Source organism: Gymnodraco acuticeps, unplaced genomic scaffold, assembly GCF_902827175.1.
Source record: "Gymnodraco acuticeps unplaced genomic scaffold, fGymAcu1.1, whole genome shotgun sequence".
Classification (NCBI taxonomy): Eukaryota; Metazoa; Chordata; class Actinopteri; order Perciformes; family Bathydraconidae; genus Gymnodraco; species Gymnodraco acuticeps.
The window spans coordinates 4,014,089-4,032,840 of NW_022990271.1; the positions used below are offsets into that span (position 1 = coordinate 4,014,089).

General features: G+C 41.5%; 1 protein-coding gene across 1 annotated transcript; it reads left to right on the forward strand.

Annotated features, from left to right (window-relative positions):
* The first annotated feature begins 483 nt into the window (after positions 1 to 483).
* bbox1 (butyrobetaine (gamma), 2-oxoglutarate dioxygenase (gamma-butyrobetaine hydroxylase) 1) lies at positions 484 to 18,471 on the forward strand. Its single transcript, XM_034221092.1, is given in 9 exon segments — positions 484 to 603; positions 1,638 to 2,100; positions 3,547 to 3,661; positions 13,115 to 13,313; positions 14,019 to 14,124; positions 14,245 to 14,277; positions 14,279 to 14,442; positions 15,193 to 15,359; positions 16,408 to 18,471. Coding segments are annotated over 8 exon segments (1,350 nt in total). The 5' UTR covers positions 484 to 603; positions 1,638 to 1,695; the 3' UTR covers positions 16,569 to 18,471.
* Positions 18,472 to 18,752: the final 281 nt, after the last annotated feature.

The window sequence follows — 18,752 nt, forward strand, 5'->3', positions numbered from 1 at the left end:
ATGTTCTCTATTATTGATTAATGCGTCAATTAGTTTCTTGATTAGTAATCATTGGCAGAAAATAATGAAAAATGCCAAATACCATTTAGATGAGCCCAACTTATTAGTCCATAACTTTTGTTCAGACTTAAAAATGCTATGGAAGAAACTGCCATACATGTTTTATTGAATGTTATGCTCGACAATTAACTCTACTGACTTTGGTGATAATATGAGTGTCCACCAGTGTACTGGTTCAGATTTAAATATCCAGTCATGACATTTTGCAGTGTTGTGTCAAAATGTAACCTACTTTGACCCAATCGACACAACAGGTTGTTCTGATATATTTCCTATCTGCAAACAGAGATTATGTTTTCCCCTTTTGTTTATTTAAACACAAAAGTGTTTTCCCGGGACTACATTATCAGTGGGGAGTGTTGTGGAGCGGCGATGATTATGTCACCGTGTACAGTGCAGCATCCCGGTCGAACTTTCACCCACTTTCCCTCTCTCTCTCTCTCTCTCGCGCTCTCTCTCTCTCTCTCTCTGACAGCCGGCCGACTTTGTGTTGACGGAGGAGAATCTCGTGGGGAAGAGGAACCCGTCGTCAAAACATTACAGGTAGGCCTACATAAGCTTTGTTAGTGACAAACACTCGCGTTTATTGTTTTTTCGTAGCACTTTAATACATACACGTTAAAGCTAACAGCTAATGTACCCGGATGTGAGAGAAGCTGTGTTAATACTGTAGAAGATGTACTGTATACAGGAAGACCCAGGGGGTGCTTTTAATTCACCAGCTAGCTAACAACCAGGTTAGCTTTTTCTTATGCTTGTTAGGACTTGACTACACGCCTTAATGGACACTTAACCGAGGCTACACCCTTGTTGTTGGAATATTGAAGTTATGTTAATCTTTATGTTTTTTATCTTTGTTGTTTGTGCTAATCATCAAACTCAAAGCACCCGCTGGTAGTGATGTCACAGCTTCAAGAACTGCAGAATTAAGCAGTTTTAAAGAGATAGGTCAGAGGAAGCGTCCCCACTCAAACAAAGAGCAAGATAGATTTATTGGATTTAAAAGGCTAAACAAAAGCTTCTTCCTTAAAAAACGATACAAACACTGTCACGCTAACAGGAGAATAACAAGAGAGCTATACTTTCTGGGAGTTTCTGGAAAAATAACATAGGGTTAGCAACAGGTGCAGGATTATGGATAACAGCCATGATAACAGCACACACACTTTGTATTATTTTTCTTTAAATAATGCTTCTGTGTTGCACTATGAAGCACTATGACACTGTTACATACTGTTTTTTATCAACACACTGAGTAAGCAGACAGAGTCTAGAAAAATGTGGTCAACTTAAAACAAGTTTACATTTTGAACTGTATCTGAGGATATTGGCATTGATGAAAAACACACTACGACCATCATTTCGCTTTTTAAATGGGGTCTTTCACAACATTATTTAAAATTAAAGTATACATCTTAAATGCTTTCTAAATGTGTATTCTTTTTTTTGGCTAATATTTTCCTTTTATTATAAGACATTCAGAGAAAACACAAGTACATTTAGCTTTAGTATGAGACTCCTAATGTTTGTTCCATGATACACAGTATTTTATTACTTCCGTTTCTCATTACCTTCAGAGAGGTGATCGCCCTTTCTGAGCTGTGGACAGAATTGCCCCAAGGGAACCATTCAGAAATGTGGATGAGTACATTAGCACGTGTGGCCCGACCTGCCCTGCAGAGAGGAACCTCTGCCATGGCCTGCCAGGCTCTGAGGGCTGGTGGTAGACCGAGGAGGCCTGCAGGTCCACTTCCCTATTGTCTGACTTTGATGCAGCTTCGTGGGCAGCACACTCTTGGGTCTGCCGCCCTTCCTCTGGCTCACCACTCAGTGAGACAAGTCCGGGCTCTAGATGAGGAAAGGATAATGGAGGTGGAGTGGGAAGACGGAGGCCACAGTCTGTACCCGTTCACCTGGCTGAGAGACAACTGCCAGTGTCCACTGTGTACCCTGGAGTCTGCGCAGGCCCGCAAACTGTTGATGTCTGGTCTAGATATCAACACTGGAGTGGACATTGTGGAGGTCACTAATGACAACAAGGTAGGTTGCTGCCAAAGGTGAATGTTTTAATTATTAACCATACTGGCTGTGTACATTTCCACTTTTTCCACACATTTAAAGAGCCCACATCCTGGTTTAACATTTGCAACACTATCTTACAATACCATTCAAATGGATGGGGGAAATGGACATTTTGCTTGCTTGAACATTTAATAATGCTGTTGCATGCTCACATGTAAGAGATAAAGTTGGTGTGTACTATTATGTCATGACTGATAAAGAAATAGGATTTTATTTTTGGAGCTTTTAAAGCAACACCAGGTAAGATTTCAAAGCCATTATCGGCAGAGGGGCTTCTCACTGTGTCCACCCACAGCAAGACATACATCCTTAAATCCTTTAGTTAAAGAATGAAATTAAAACTGTTCTCCAAACTTTGAGCATGAAAGCTCATGCAATTCCACTACACAAATGTTATTTTAGACTGCGACTAAAATAAGGTTGGTCTTACTACTGTCAGATTTAATAACATGACATTAGAGTTGAAACAATCGGTTATGTTGATTAGTCGATGGACAGCGCATATATCTTAGCAAAAATGCCAAACATTTGACTGTTGCAACTTGTTAAATGTGTGACCCTGCAGCTTTTTTCACTGGGGTTTTGATATAATATGATATAATACTTCCATGATACTATTCTTATTACTATCTTTGTATTCTTTTCACAGTGATTGTATCATGAAACCTGTTCAAGTTAATGTTTGGCATTTAGGCTTTTGTTGACTGTTTGAGGGCAACTGTCTGGGGATAAATTGAGGTTCTGTGAGGTTAGGCGGTGTTATTTTGGCAGTAGCACACATTGAATCTGACCTTTAAGTCCTCCAAAGGAGCCACCTTTGTGAGCTGCGTCCTTCAGAGGGCCCCTGAAGTGGGACACAGCTATAAAAGGATTGCTTTGACATGATAGTGCTGCCAAGCTACTGTGTGTCATTTGCTTCTTTTGATAAAGATTTAAAGCAATGCATTTCTTGTATTGTCTCCAGCATAGAAAAATGTACCGGATAATCTATATAAGTAAATGTATTTCATTACAGCAATGGGTTCAAGCTTGCTTTTGGCTAAATAAAGGATTTGATGGCTGTATTGGCCAAAATAAAGTATTACGCAAGTATAAAAAAGCAAATAGGTTAGCATAGGAAATCCTATTTTGACCAGATATATATGAATTTTTATATATATAAAACATATATGCTTTTAGGGCATTTATTTTCGTTTTTGTGGACCAAAGGATCTGACCCAGTAATTCCCACTAATATTTTGACAACAGTGTGTCATTTAATAAAAAGGTTTTCACTTACTCTTTACTTAGAAAGGTGCACTTTCATGTCTTATGAAAACAAACGTATTATGAAGTGGAAACATGGAAAAAGGGCTCAAATGTTTTTGTCCAGTTGGGATGAAAAAGCATACTGTGTCTCTACAGGTGTCCATTGTGTGGCCCGACCAGCACGCCAGTGTGTTTGACGCAGAGTGGCTGAAGAAACGCTGTTTTTCGGATGCTGCCAGACAAGCAATGCAGGAAGAGCTTTTCATCAATAGTGAGTCAAGCTATGCTGTTCGTTATATCTGTTTTATCTTCCATGTAGGTATAGCTTAGCTGATTTAAATGCACAAGAGGTATTTGTCATGCATAATTACACTCAGTTTCCACTTTATTAGTTACACCTAGCCTATGATAATGCAGTCCAAAGCAACCGTCCTGCAAAACATCCTAATAATCTGTGAGTGTTAGAGTTGTAGTGGTGAGAAACAAAAACAACATGCATTCAAACTGCTGACAAAAAAATCAAAAGGTAAAAGCCTGTGCTGATTGGACTGCACTCTTTTAAAACTAATGATTACTTTTTAATTGAGTGCCTTGTTGTTGATCAAGAGAAGATGTTTATAGGAAATCATGAATCACAGTGCAGCTGTCTGAGCATTAACAGGATGAACAAACACTGTCATAAATTACTGCGTCTTCAAAGTGGTATCTGAGAAAAGCAATTTGTCTGCTTGGCAAGCAGCGAGTGTTACCTGCCTGTATATAAAAGCAAACAAGCAGGGCCGCCCCTTTCCATACTGTGACCACACGCAGTACATGTGATACTTCACTTTGGGTACTCACCTTTGTGCTTCACACCAAACTCCCAAGTGAATCCTTATATCTCTTGCCAATGTTGCCCACAGATCTGTTTTCAATTCAGGTTACCCAGTTATATCGCAACCATCTGACGAAGATAGAGATGAAGTACCACTTTTGGCTTTTTTACTATTCAAATACTTCGACTCGGTTACAAATTCCCTGTGATTTATTGCCAACTTCAAACAGATCTTATTTGTATTATTTGTCCATTGTCAGCACATTAGAAAGCTTTTACTCTTGATGCACTTCAGAGTTGTTGACAGTCATCACTTCTTTTCCTTTTTCTTTGTTGATTTAACAAATACTGCATTATTGAAATAGATTTAGCTGACCAGATCTATCACTTGCTCTCACTTAACCGCATCATCATTGCTTACATTAGGTGTATCTTGTTGAAAAAGAACAATTTATAAAACATATTGAAATATTTCAAATGAAACTGTATTAGGTTAAAATATGTTGAACAGAAGCTCTCTGATGTGTGGGTAGCTTTTATTATGAGAATGAGTTCTCTGCTAACCTTTCGTGGAAAACGAGCGACCTCAGATTTGAACTCTTCTTTCCACTCATTTCCTTCTCTCAGTAACATGACAGGGTTGTTAAGGAAGGGGGTTTCTCTAAGGTCTGGAAAGAGAACTCATTTTACAGCACATTTGCAATGGCCCGATATGTTTTACTGCCTGCCAGACAGCGGAGGAGGAGGAGAAAGTTCAGCAGTGGAACAAGGTAGCAGCGTTTCAGTGGAGCGGGGGATGGCCTGCAGTCCGTTTGTGTACACACACGTGGTCCTGAAGGACCCACAGGGCTGAGCGGCTGCTGCTCTCCACACTGATTATGGTTACATGTGTGTCTTGCGCAACTCCTCCATTCATGTTGAAGTGTAAACAGATCCCCCACACAACAGTTTACCATCAGATAGTCATTACGTATAGTAGATTGTTTCTCTCAGCTCAGAGCCAGGAAGACAGCCCTCAGCTCAAATACCAAAAAACAAAACAAGAGGAGGTACGCATGCACACTCTCTCTGGGATTCATTATTTCCTCCTGAGTGCCAGCCTGAAATTCCCCTCCGTCAGAAAGGTCTACTTTCTCAAAAGATGGATGATGAGCATGAGCATGACGCTTACTCACTGAAGCGCAGTCCACAGTTTGAGTTTCTGCTTCCTTTTTCATGCAGTGCACCTAGGGTTACAGGCACCTAGGGTTACAGGCACCTAGGGTTACAGGCACCTAGGGTTACAGGCACCTAGGGTTACAGGCACCTAGGGTTACAGGCCCGAGTTCGCCTGTTAAAGTGTTCTCGACAGTGAAAGTTAAGCACACACAGGACACTGTGAGGTCAATATGAAAATTGGAGCTCTGGGAATATTATTCAGCTTGTACTTTACCTCAAGCTTTTCAGTAATGTTTTTTCTTCTGCTTTTACCGTTTCTATGGAGTCAGTTGTGTAACTCAAACCGCAGCATGTGCAGCAGCAGCTATTATCGGAGGGAGTCATGGAGATAGTACTACTCAAGGTCCTTTCATTCATTTAAATGGATACTTTGTGTATTGCTATTGTACAGTCCCGTATATACAAAATATATATTTATTTTTGAATGTGTGCTTCTTGTACAAAAAAAAGTAGTTTTCAGGCAAAAGTTCAGGTCAACTTTAGGATGCAGTTCTAGTGAGTGAGTTCCTGGTTTATGAGTACAACATTTGACTTTGTAATGGCTTTCCACACATAATGACTGTTCAGTCACTTCCTCTGTTTGACCTTTTCATCAAATGGCTCATGCAGTGTATTGGATGCACATGTGATTTGTCAGCATCTCTGGTTTATTGTCCTTTACACTGTTTGTCTGGAGTTGATATGCAAAGACCCTCTGAAAGGCTGACGTCTGTGTAAATGTGAGTCTCAGCCTTCTGCCCCGCCATATGGAAAACTGATTTAGAGTGAGGGTCGAGAAAATATCTGCATGTTCTTACCAAACACAAGCTGCCGTTGTCAGTATGTCCTTCCTTTGGAACGACCAAATCCCTGAGCCTGTAGGTATGTGTAACCAGGAATTTAACCTCAAACTGCCTGGTATCCAACTCTGAGGAGTTCTCACCGACATGTTCCTACATTCTCTCTAATGTCCCAATATACCGTGTTTATGTTGACTATTTGATGTTCTATGTTGTTTATGATCAACCTTTAGAATGTTTTGCCATTTTTATTTCACATTATTGTGAGAAGTTTGGTAGCTTTGTTGTATCTTTATCTTACATACAATATGTTCGGCTTTCAATGTGGAATCTTGATTCACTTTTTGAGCACCTGACTTTTTATCTAGAGCCGATATCAGGTCAGAATTACATTTGTTTAATACTTAAGTATTATAGAAGTATTTTATTCAATGGTGTCTCTTGGGCTCATGTATTTCTACTTCCTTGAACCCTCTTCCCAATGGGCCACTCAGCGTTCAGCACTTCAGTCAAACATTCAATTAGCCAACTGATATGTGACAAGCATGCTGACGGATAAATAGGTGTTTTATCAAACACCTTCATCATGTGTTCAGGACCTTTGGAATGAACACAATGCATTTCCCTGCTGGTAGTTGCCTTTTGAACCTGTCCCGTCACCCGGACAGAGCGATGATGCTGGATTGCTCTGGAGAGCTTGTGTCACTCACAACCTTATCTGCAATGAGCCTCCCTTTCACCGATAAATCTGTCAGTGATTTACTGAAATGCCTGCCAGATGCTTTTAATATTTGATCCGTGTCATCCGCTCAGGCCTCCCATTTGGCGCCTGTCATGTTTATTTAGTCGGAGTGGAAATCTTCACTAATTTCATGTCAGTGGTGTTTAAAGGAGGGATTTGAAACAGGTTAAATGGATTTTCACAAAAAATAAAAATAGGCCCATTTCTCAAACATTTAACCACCAGAGATTTGTTAAAGGAGCCTGTCAACAACATTTATTGTATTGACTAAACTGTTTAAATGTTGTCGCTCAACAAAGGCCTGTCATTCCTAACAGGTTGAGTGATTTTCTGCGATGCAGCGAGTCGTACTGATGGAGTAAGTACCGCTGCTGGCCGTCCTTTCACATTTCTTTCTGCACTGCAGTTTGATGTAGTTTGACACAGCATGGAACAATGATTGTGTGTTTGACCATGTGGGATTGAGACAGAAAAGATTGAATCATTTAAAGATTTGTTTAGAGTAACAGTTTGTTCCTGTGTTACCTGATCTGTTAGAAGATGTAACCACTGTGAAAGACTGAGTGGATTTCTGTTTTTCCAATTTAGCAGAATACTTTTCTTGGCGACAGAATAATTCTTTTGAAAGATGCCTTACTTTTTTTTGGACAAATACGTTTTGTGCAGAAGCCTAAAACGCTTATCCTCCAAACCCTTAAGCCTAAATCCTCAGCTTAAATCTTTGTGGAAATCTGAGTGCAGATGAAAATGTTTGGCCACAAGCTGTTTGTACGTGCTGGCAGATCTTCATCAAACACCCAGCGTCATGTAAACAGTTTGCACGTCCCTATAGCGGCCTCACATGTCTTGGAGTTTATTCAGCTGAAAATGGTGGTAAATAAACATGTGAGACTTTATACTGACTTAAGATCTGTTTAAAGTTCTTGTTTATTTTAATGCACTTTAATGCCTTATTCTCTTTTCATCCTTAATCTTTATTTTTACATCTTAAAGGTGGGGTAGGTAAGTTTGAGAAACTGGCTCGAGATACACTTTTTGTTATATTCCATGGAATGCTCTTAACATCCCGATAGCAATGAATATCTTAAGTGCTTTGACAAAAAATCCATAAAAAAATGTCATCAGTGGAAGCAGTAATACTGTAAAAAGCACGACCAATCATCTGAGCCGGCCCGGCTAAAATAACTGGATGGCCTACCTGCCTGTCAGCCTTCCATCGGGGCACAAACTTATCTCGTGCCCTCATTGGTCATGTGCGCGTTCGTGTGTGTTGGAGGAGGAGCTCTGTAAGGAAGTGGCAGATTTCTTCCGGCTGTATTTTCAAATTCTAGCGATCTCGAGCCGGTTTCTCCAAAATGACCTACCCCACCTTTAAGCTCTGCTTTTTTCAAATTGTCTCTTACATTGTTTTACCACTTACTTGTATTCGTCAGTAATTGGCAAAGCACCTACATCTGCTCCTCCTTTAAGATAAAGGCTCTAACATGATAACGTTGGAGCGATTGGACCGGTTCTCTTTGTAGTTTTATATGTGGCTTGTTACACTGTGGACTTTTTCATGGCTGTCTTTTCCCGATTAGAAAACCCACAGTGTACGTCATAGATTGCCATTTGGATTGGACAGTTATCGTAAACTTCATGACTCAACAGACTCAGTTTAGTTTGGTCTTTTCTCAATTAAGTCCACTGACCGCTTCTATAACTCAGCCAAGCAGCAGCTGATTTGTCAGTTCCCTGTCTGGCTGGAGTTTCCTCTTTGCCATCTGGTCTGAGTTTAGCCGTATATGTCATCACTCGTCAGTTGACACAAAAGACTCCTGGAAACAGCTGCGGAGGTCCATCCATGGAAAAACTGTTGTTTTTTTCTCTGACCTCACCATTCACAGCTTCAGCAGAACGTCTCTGTGGACACGTGCTTACATACACGTGTACATGTGGTGTGCTATCAATCGGTTAGGAATTTAAGGAATGTTAACCCTCATCTATGTTTCCATTTGTCATAATGAGCCATCATTAGGATGTGTGTTGTAGTGGGCCATTCAGATTTGTCAAGAATAATGGTGGTCAGCCAAAGCTTACACATATCAGATGTTTCCTTCGAGACATTAAGCCTCCTTTCATTATAATTCACTATTTTCCATCCCCTCGCAGTTTGTTTTTTACAGTGTATTCCTGTAAATTCACAAAGCAACTATATTTGGCTGAAATCCTTTCTCTTTGTCATCGCTTATGACATTGTTAACACCTAAACATCCGACTGCATGAGAAGCTTGTTGAGATTATAATGATTGGATTTCTTTTCATTTCTCCTGCATGCCAGACCTCCTGCTTGGCGCTTTGAATAATACTGAAAGCATTGAGTAGAAGTTGGCGAAAGGGACTACATTTGGCAAACTTCTGCAAGGCTTGGTAGATTTTTGGGAAGCTGAACTTGCTGTTGGAGAAAGGGTTGTGTTTGGATTAGTGTGTGTGGAGGAAACACTGCTCACTCTGTCTGCTGCAGGCTGGGAGAGCAGAGGCTGTCTGCCCAACAGGTACGTTTCATAGATAAAGGGGTGTGTGTTGGATAAGTGGAGGCTGGAGTGACTTTCTTGCATTATGTCAGTGTGAAACACCAACACACATGCTAACCGTTACTACGGACATACATTTGATTATTTCTGGACTCATGGGTCTGGTAAAAACGGTTTATGGTTTAAAACGTCTCCCAATTCAAAGACTTGAAATGAGAGCCTGCAATGACACACTCATAAGTAAAGCACTTATTTAGTGACTTCAATACACGTCAAGCCTTCCAGGAATAAAAGTCTCAAAACAAGTGTTTGTGTGAGACGCTGATTTAAGCTGTTGTAGGAAAAACAAATGTTACACTTCTTAATATAGATATAAATAACAACGAGTTTCCAAACATAGTGCTGCGTTTTCTTCAAAACATGTCATTTATTGGATCTAACATTGCCAGTCTAATTCGGTTGTGTAACAAACTAATGAATGCACAACACGAGAGCCGTATGCTAATGTGATGGGTGCTATGTCTAAGAACACTAATCATTTATCATTAACACATTTAGCACCTGCAGCTGTTAACACGCTGATTAGGGAGTCAACACACCTGGTTCAAATCATCTGTATCCACTTTATTACTGGATGTTATTAATTAGAGTCAGAAGATGCTTCATTCAGTGGTCAGAGAAGAACTTAATAAGGTCAGGTTTCAGGTAAATCCATGTGTTGAAAAATGATGTACATATTTGAAGCAAAATGTATTTAGAATAATAGCGTAAAGTGCAGCATTTGTTTTCTATGTTATTGTTATTACTGATGCTTTAATGTGTAGGTAGCATTTGAACTGAAGATCCAGGTGTTAATTAATATATATGTGTACTTAAGTGAAGTACCTGAGTTTATGAATCAGAATACCTTTATTCGTCCCACAAAGAGGACATCTGCATTTATTACAGCAAGTAAAGCGCCAAAGACAGCTTCATATTAACAGCTTCATATGAACTAAGAAGCATGCATAACAAACAACAAAGCATGTCTATATGAATAAGAATGGGATATTTGGAGCTGAAATAAGGACTGTTCTGTTTTGGTTTGTATTTAAGTACAGTCTTTGAGATATGCTTTGGCACAGCTTGAATATCATTTGTAAAGCTTATTCTTTCCCAAAAAGAAATCAGTGGTTCTGCCCATGTGGCTCAGAGCCCTGCACTGTGCACACCACAGACGGCCCATTGAGGTGAGCTGATCCCAGTACTGTGAACCAACAAAACAAAGGCTCTGTGGGTAACTGGCTGCAGTGATTGAGCAGAGCTTTGAGGCGCACCCAGCTGCTGCCCTGCGAGCTCAGACAGAGCACAGTGAGGCGAGAGCCAAACTGCCCCGAGCCGCCTGACAGCCGCCTGACAGCCGCGGCTTGGGTTTCCTCGTCTGGAAAAGCCACTGTAGCAGACCACGGCCGGGGGGGGGGGGATTATACACATAAACTATCTCGTCAGGCTGTCAGAGGTGTCCCTTCAAGCACACACCAGCACAGTCTGTCCTGGGAACACTGCACTCATGTTGTATCAATGAGCAACCAGCAATAACAAGCATTAAACACCATTTCAACCATTTATTGACACAACTATTGATTATTTAACCGTTTACCAGTAACAGAGCAACTTTATTCTATGTTGCTGCTTAATGCCAAGCTGAGCAGGTTGTGTACAGAGATCTTTATTGAGCTTGTTGCTAAAAGCATATTTTCCTTTAGCTGAAAAAGAATAAATGTCCCAAATACTTAAGTTTGATACATTTATACTTACACCATCTAAGTTCTGTTTTACCAGTTCTACATTTGACCAGATTTGTATCTGCAGGATTATGACACGGCCCTTATTTGTTCTGTAATCTGCTGCCACTGTGAGCTGGCAAGAGACCAGAAAAAGACATTCCTTGTGATCCTTCATTTCTGAGATTTGTGATTAGTAACAATCCACGCACATGTGAGGAGCACGATTAGCAGCAGATCTTCATAGAAAGTTCCATCTTTTGTTCCCCCAGTCGGCCACAGTGAACTCTCTCCACAGCAGCAAGCATGTTTCAAAGGGGATTCTAGCTGTACTGCACAGCTGATGTGTAGGCGCTGCAGCATCCTGGTCACGGTGACTCCCTAAACAGCGGAGCAGAGACCGCCGCGTCTGTACAACACCAGGTCCAGTTTCACAAGAGTAATTGTAGCATTCAGGCATGACCTTTGACCCAGTTTCTGCTTCTCTGCCTTTGTTTCTCTCCAGCCTCCTGACAGGCTTTAACAAGCGGGGGTCCCTGACCCTTTGAACTGTGCGGCCAGAAGCTGATCATTTGTGACAACAGCCTGGAGGGAGGTCTGCGAGTCATGATGATCACAGAGTCTTTGAGTGATGCTGCACCTCACAGATTTCTAAGAAAAAACAAGGCTCTGAAATTCCTCAGCACTAGTCTGTGTGTAGAGACTGTAACTCTTCACGACCTTCAGAGCAAACAGCCACATTGTCTTTAAACGTCTCAGACAGCCAATGATGTGCAGTCTCCTGATGGCTTTAACCTCCTAATGTGTGTGATGGAAGAGTTGCTTTGAAGGTGGTGGGAGTTGAAAAGAGACACGAGGAGGAGACGCAGACAGGTACACAATCTCCTCCGCTAATCCCTCCTCCTCCTGCTGCAAATGCACTTAGCAGCTGTTTCTGTGGAAGTCACCGGAGAGAGGCTGCATGGAAAAAGGAGTGGAGCCAGCTGGGTGGAAAGCAGTGGGAGGACTTTTTCCGCGTCTGTCTGTCTGATGGAGACAAACTGTTTTTTTCTCTGAGCAAGCTATCCATTTTGAAGTGTGCGTGCAATGGCAAGCTGTGTGACTTGTTCAAATGAAAGACATGGGAGACCAACAATGGGTTAACAATTCATTGTTTCCTTTTTGTGACAAAACACACACAATCTGCGAGACTCTTCTGATCCATTATTGACACGATTTGCGAAAAGACTTCAACTCCATATTCATTCATCATGTGTTTATTTGATATGAAGAGTGTTCATACTTGCCTAAAGCTCACCTGACTGCACTAAACGCATTCTATCCGTCTTACTTTCCGTCATGTAGGAGCAAGAACATGTCGTAAGGGAGTGATGTGTGGTGATGGAAAGTATTAGAGAATGAGCGTGCTGCACACCTGAGTAATACTGGTCATCATTTCTTCAGTTGAACCAAATGATGGGATGTATTAATGTGCAGTAGGTGTCTTTAGTGAACACATTAAGTATCTTAGTGAACAAACTTCTGACTAAGTCACTATAAGTCATGCCTCTCCAAAAACCAGCCAATATCCTCTGGTAAATAAACAGGCTGTTAGGTCTATCCGTGTGGCAGTGAGGACAAAGAAATGGAGGTTTTTACGTAACAAGAAGCTTAAACAGGTACATGCAGGGTACTCAAAATAATGTGAGGTCTGAAACAGAGCAGTTCTGTTCCTGCAGTGTTTGTTTGCTGAACAGAGCAGCTCCAGGACAGGCTGCTTGGAAGAAAAGCCCTATGTTGCAGACACATGGCTTAATCCTTGTCAGACAAACAAAAAACCGGAAAACCGTGTGTGTTTATGTAAATCCCCTCTAAGATGAAGTGACAGTTCTTCCCCATCCTCTCTCTCTCTTCAGAGCGTTATTACTGGGACTCCAAATTGCACATTCCCACCGCCGACTACCAGGAAGTGCTCCATGACGATAAGGCGGCGCTGGCCTGGCTTTTGGCGCTGCGCCGCGTTGGCATCGTGTACCTGAAGGGGGCGCCGGCCGAGCGGGGCCAAGTGGCCCGCCTCGCCCAGAGGATCGGCTATCTCCGGCTGACGTTCTACGGGTAAGACTGCGTGACTTGTTCCTTTCTCCTCCAGTCATCTTCAGCCAAGCCACTGTTTTATAATCTGACTCGGGGAAAAGCAGCTAGATGTGTTGCCCAAAGAAGATCCCTCATTTTCAGTATTAATGTTTCGGAAAATGTGTCCACCAGTCAACAAGCCTTGATTCATTGTTTCCATGGAGAAGCTTAGAAAGTGTCTGTTTGCCCTCCCATCACACCAGAGTTCATCCCTTTGACGTATAGCAGCACTGATTAGTTCAGGACAGAGAGGGGAAAACAACCTCAGAGCGTTCCAGCGTTTTGAAGCCAGAGGAATTACCTGGTGCACTCAGTCAGAACGGAGGTTTGGAGCGAGGAGCTGTCCCTCTGCCAGCCCATGAGCTCATCCCGCTGGAAGTGAAGTCTGAGGCTGAAGGCCTGGCATCAGAGAAGCAGAGCGCTGCTACGAGTCGGGCATCCAAACGAGGCATGCAAACAGAACATGGAAGATAACTCTTCCTCATTAGTGCTCGACTCAATGAAGCCTCTTCTTCTGAGACTTCAGTGGGAGCGTTCCTGTGAAGCTGCCCCCCCTCCCCCCCGGGGATCGCTGCAAAGTTCATGTCTTCCTTTTTCTGCACACACTCTAATTGTAGCTGCTTATCTTTAAAAGCCAGTAAACTAATGAACGTGGCTTTTATGAATGACTGTTATCTTTGTCTTCAGACACACATGGCAGGTCCAGGACAAACCCATGGCTAACAATGTAGCGTACACTTCAGGAGGCCTCAGCCTCCACTCAGACTACCCAGCTCTACACTTTGCACCTGGAGTGAGTGAAACATGACTTATTAGTGGAATAGCTGCTCCAAACAGATATGCTTTCATTTCTGGCATTCTGCCTTCATGTCGTTAAAGAGCATTTGTGCTGCATGTGTTTGTGATGCTGTAGGTGCAGTTTCTGCACTGCATCACCCAGGCGGAGGAGGGGGGGGGAGAGCGAGGTGGTGGACGGCTTCCACATGGCCGAGCAGCTGCAGAGAGAGGACCCCGAGGCCTTCAGGACCCTCAGCTCGCTCCAGGTGGACTTCACCGACACGGGCATGGACTACTGCGACTTCCTGCTGCAGTCCAAGAAGAGCATCATCGAGTGAGTGGACACACACACACACACACACACACACACACACACACACACACACACACACACACACACACACACACACACACACACACACACACACACACACACACACACACACACACACACCACACACACACACACACACACACACACACACACACACACACACACACACACACACAATCTCTCTGGAAATTTAGAAAACCTGCTTTTTTTTTAAATGCTTTGAGTTTGTGTGCATGATTTGAAATGGTATACTGCCATCTGCTGTTCAGAATTATGATTTATCTGAAATGCTTCTCAACTGTATTTAATCATCTTCTATGATGTTAAAGTGAATAACCTGGGTTTCATACAGTTGCTCAGCCACAACAAAATATTAAAAGACATCAGGTCTCCCTTGAAAAAGAGTTCGATGATCTCAATGGGATTCACCTGGTTAAATAAAGGTTTGAAATGAAATAAAAAGACATCAAGTGAGCATTGGTACCATTTTATATTAATATCTGAAATGTTGAGAACCAGATCCAGTTTAAACCCAATTGAACAAAGTTCAAAGATCATTAGTTGCAGCACAAATAGTGATTTAGGGAGGTTTGCTTGACGTTTGACTTGAATGACTAATCAATTGTAAGAATTGCTGCCAAAGAATATTAAGTTGAGCATCTAATTCGATGGTCGACTTAGAGTTTCAGCTCTACAGCCTGGGTGTCCTGCTGTTAGTTTGACCTTGTCCCCCCTGCTCTGTGTGAACAGCGTCAGTTCCACAGGTCGGGTGGAGAGGATAAACTTCAACAACGCCACCAGAGACTCGGTGCTGGACGTGCCGCTGCAGCAGGTCCAGCCCTTCTACAGGTCGCTCAGGACCTACGTGGACATCATGAACCGCCCCGAGAACGTGGTGACCTACAGGATGATGCCAGGTCAGACTCTACCTGCACTTTGAGTGGTTCAGTGAATGCATCTGTAACGTCCCCTCATCCCAGCAGCAGGCTTATGCCCACCAGTTTGATTCAGTGGAGGACAAAAAGAGAAAATATATAAGAAAAGCTCTTTTTATGATTATACTATGACTTTTTTTATAATAAACTATACTAAGACTTATTTGAATGAAAAACTATACTGTGGCTTTTTTATGATTCAAGATGAAAGGCTTTGTCATATGCACAGTAGCTACAGTGTGGCAATGGACATCTTAAGTCCCAGGCTCCTCCAACATTGCAACACAGTTTTATAGGACATAAAACAATAAAACAAATACAAAATAGTGCAAGAAGAAACGGAGTGGAATCGATTCAAATGAAATAGTGTAGATTATGGTGCAAGTAATGCAGATGAAGTAAACTATATACATGTCAGGACAATAAATAAATACAATAAGCTAAATAATGCAGAGACTTTTGTTAGGGACCAAGTTATACTATACATTACAATGACTTTCTTTTTATGATAAACATGTATTATGAGTTTGTTATGACATACTAAATGACTTTTTTTATTTCTATAACTTTATGACTTTTTTATGACATTCGATATAATAACTTTTCTATGATATACTATATTATGACAAACTATACTTTGACTTTTGGCTTAATTTTAAACTGGTTTAATTTTTGACAACGGACCTACCCTACATGTGGCTGCTGTCAGAGAGGATATTGGGTTTCTTTGTAATCTCTAACTAAACAAAAAAAAACAAGAGCAAAATAAATGGATTAAACGGTGTGTTCAAGTGCCTCGACTGAAGATGCAAACACATGCATGTCAGGCCAACTTTGACTCACAGGTTATTGGCCTGAGGGGCTCTTGTATAGGAGGAAAAGCAGGTCACGTCTGTCCTTGGAGTACTGAGCCCTGAATGACTCCCAGAGCTCCACCAACACTGTTGAAATGTAGTGTAAAGTGCTTTGAGTGGTCTATAGATTGTAACGCAGTATATTTACCTGAAGTGTTGGTGTTGTTGTGTTCCAGGTGACATCGTGACTTTCGATAACTGGCGGCTGCTCCACGGGCGGAGGCCCTACGTCTGTAAACCCGACCGGCTGCGCCAGCTGGAGGGAGCCTACCTGGACTGGGATGAAGTCATGTCTCGCCTCCGGATACTCCGCAACTCTGTCCACGGGAACATTTGAGCTCCAAAAACACTGCAGAATTTAAAACGGTAGCTTTACAGCCCTAGCAGAGAAGCTGAGCGATGTTGGGTAACCTGCGAGTTAAGCTAAAGTACAAAGATATTGAGGTACTGTATTTGACAGCTGGTCAAGATGTAAATCTGTGACTCTAAAGTAGTCAAGCATCACATTTTATACAAAGTTTAAAGACAGACACTTTTGAAACTTTTAGTGCAACACTTCAATGCAAAGATTATGAACATCACCTTGCTTTCATGTTTCCAAGGTGCTCTGCGATTCAGTCAGTGACAAAAACGTTTTATAAGCTTTCATTTACATAGGAGAATACTGTAATCATGACTTTTTATGATTGAAAGAAAGAGAAATACGTCATTCCCAGTTCTATGGTAAAATATTTGGCTCTAGACAACTTGGCTGCCTCAAAACGACTCGTGAATTTCCAAATTGTTACTCAGTAAACACTGTTAGTGTCTACTAGTGTTTTAGAATAGTGGTGAACCAGGGAGGGATTTTCCTCTCCTTCTTACCTTCTGCTGCAGTTTCCCGCTCAGTCGTGTGCCGACACAAAGGAGCTGGTGTCCTTGACTTCCCTCTGTCCTGTAGCGCTGCAGTCTGAATGTAAAGTTGCCTTAAAGCTGCAGTACTACAAGTGGCATTTGTAAATGTGATAGTCAGTTCAGCCTGATTATAGATACGGGTGCTTTCTACTTAACTTAACCGGCACCTGCCAACTCAGCGCTTTGTTTCATCCTGATATGCAGAGTACGGCCTCTGTCCAATCAAAACCCAGCATTTCCAGATTGGAATTGTTTTAGACAGAATGAAAGATTGGTTTTTATATTTTTCAAAAAAATAAACCACATAAAATACACAAGCTGAATAAACAACAGGTTTATTTTTAGCTGATCAAAAGTAGATGGGCTTATAAATCTCCTGCTTATTCCTGAATATGACCAGAGGTGCTCCAAGGATGTAAATCTTACATTGAAAAAAATTAAACAGCAATTTGTTTATCCAGAAATGATGCCTTGATTATCTGGATAATCCACAGATCTCATAGTGGAACTACTTTATATCAAATAAATAGTTCCTGTGAAACTATTGCCAGGGCTCTCTGTGATATCCAGAGTAGATTTTCTGCAAAGTATTTTGAATGTTTCGAGCAGCACTTATTAGATGTTTTTTGACATCAAAATATATCCTGAGATCCAAAATGATCTCTTTGGCTACCATAGTGATGAAACACACACTCCGACAAACTGTTTTTATTATTTTAGTAAACACCACCATGTGCTCACGTGTCATGTTAGTGATCTCTTTACCCTGAGTCGTCCTAAGCTTCAAATCTTCTCCTGCTGCCAAAAACCTTCTTTGCCTTAAATTCATATTTTGTAAACCTCAAGATAATATGGACGATGATGATGATGATGATGAAGGTTCAGTCTGTCGCTGATTAGATCCTCATTTTGCACACTCTTGAATAAAATAATCAGTCTTAATGCTTTCGCCTCAGCTTCCTTTTCTCCCACCTTGTTTTTTTTCATAAAAGGACGCTGAGCTTTATTTGCGATTACTTTATTATATTGCCAAAGCTGTACATATTCTATAAACACTTGTTTTCATATAGTGGAATACTTCCACCAGGCGTCCCATGTGTTCCTCTGATCACAGCAGTCAGCACAATGAAAGAGATGAGTTGGAATAATCCAGTTTTGAAAACAAATTGTTTAACAAAGCGTGTCCCAAACCACTTCCAGAGATGCTTCAGATGGAGTTCTGTCTTTTTTATGTATTATTTATTTATAACATATTCATTAATGGAACAGCATCTTCTGAATATCCTACAGATTATTTTCCTTTGCAGTTAAATCACAAGAAATAAAAGCATGTCAGAATCCAAAAACAACTTCCAGCTGTTCCAATGTATTGCTGATCTCTCCACACACACACACACACACACACACAACACACACACACACACACACACACACACACACACACACACACACACACACACAACACACACCACACACACACACACACACACACACACACACACACACACACACACACACACACACACACACACACACACACACACACACACACACACACACACACACACACACACACACACACACACACACACACACACACCACACACACACACACACACACACACAC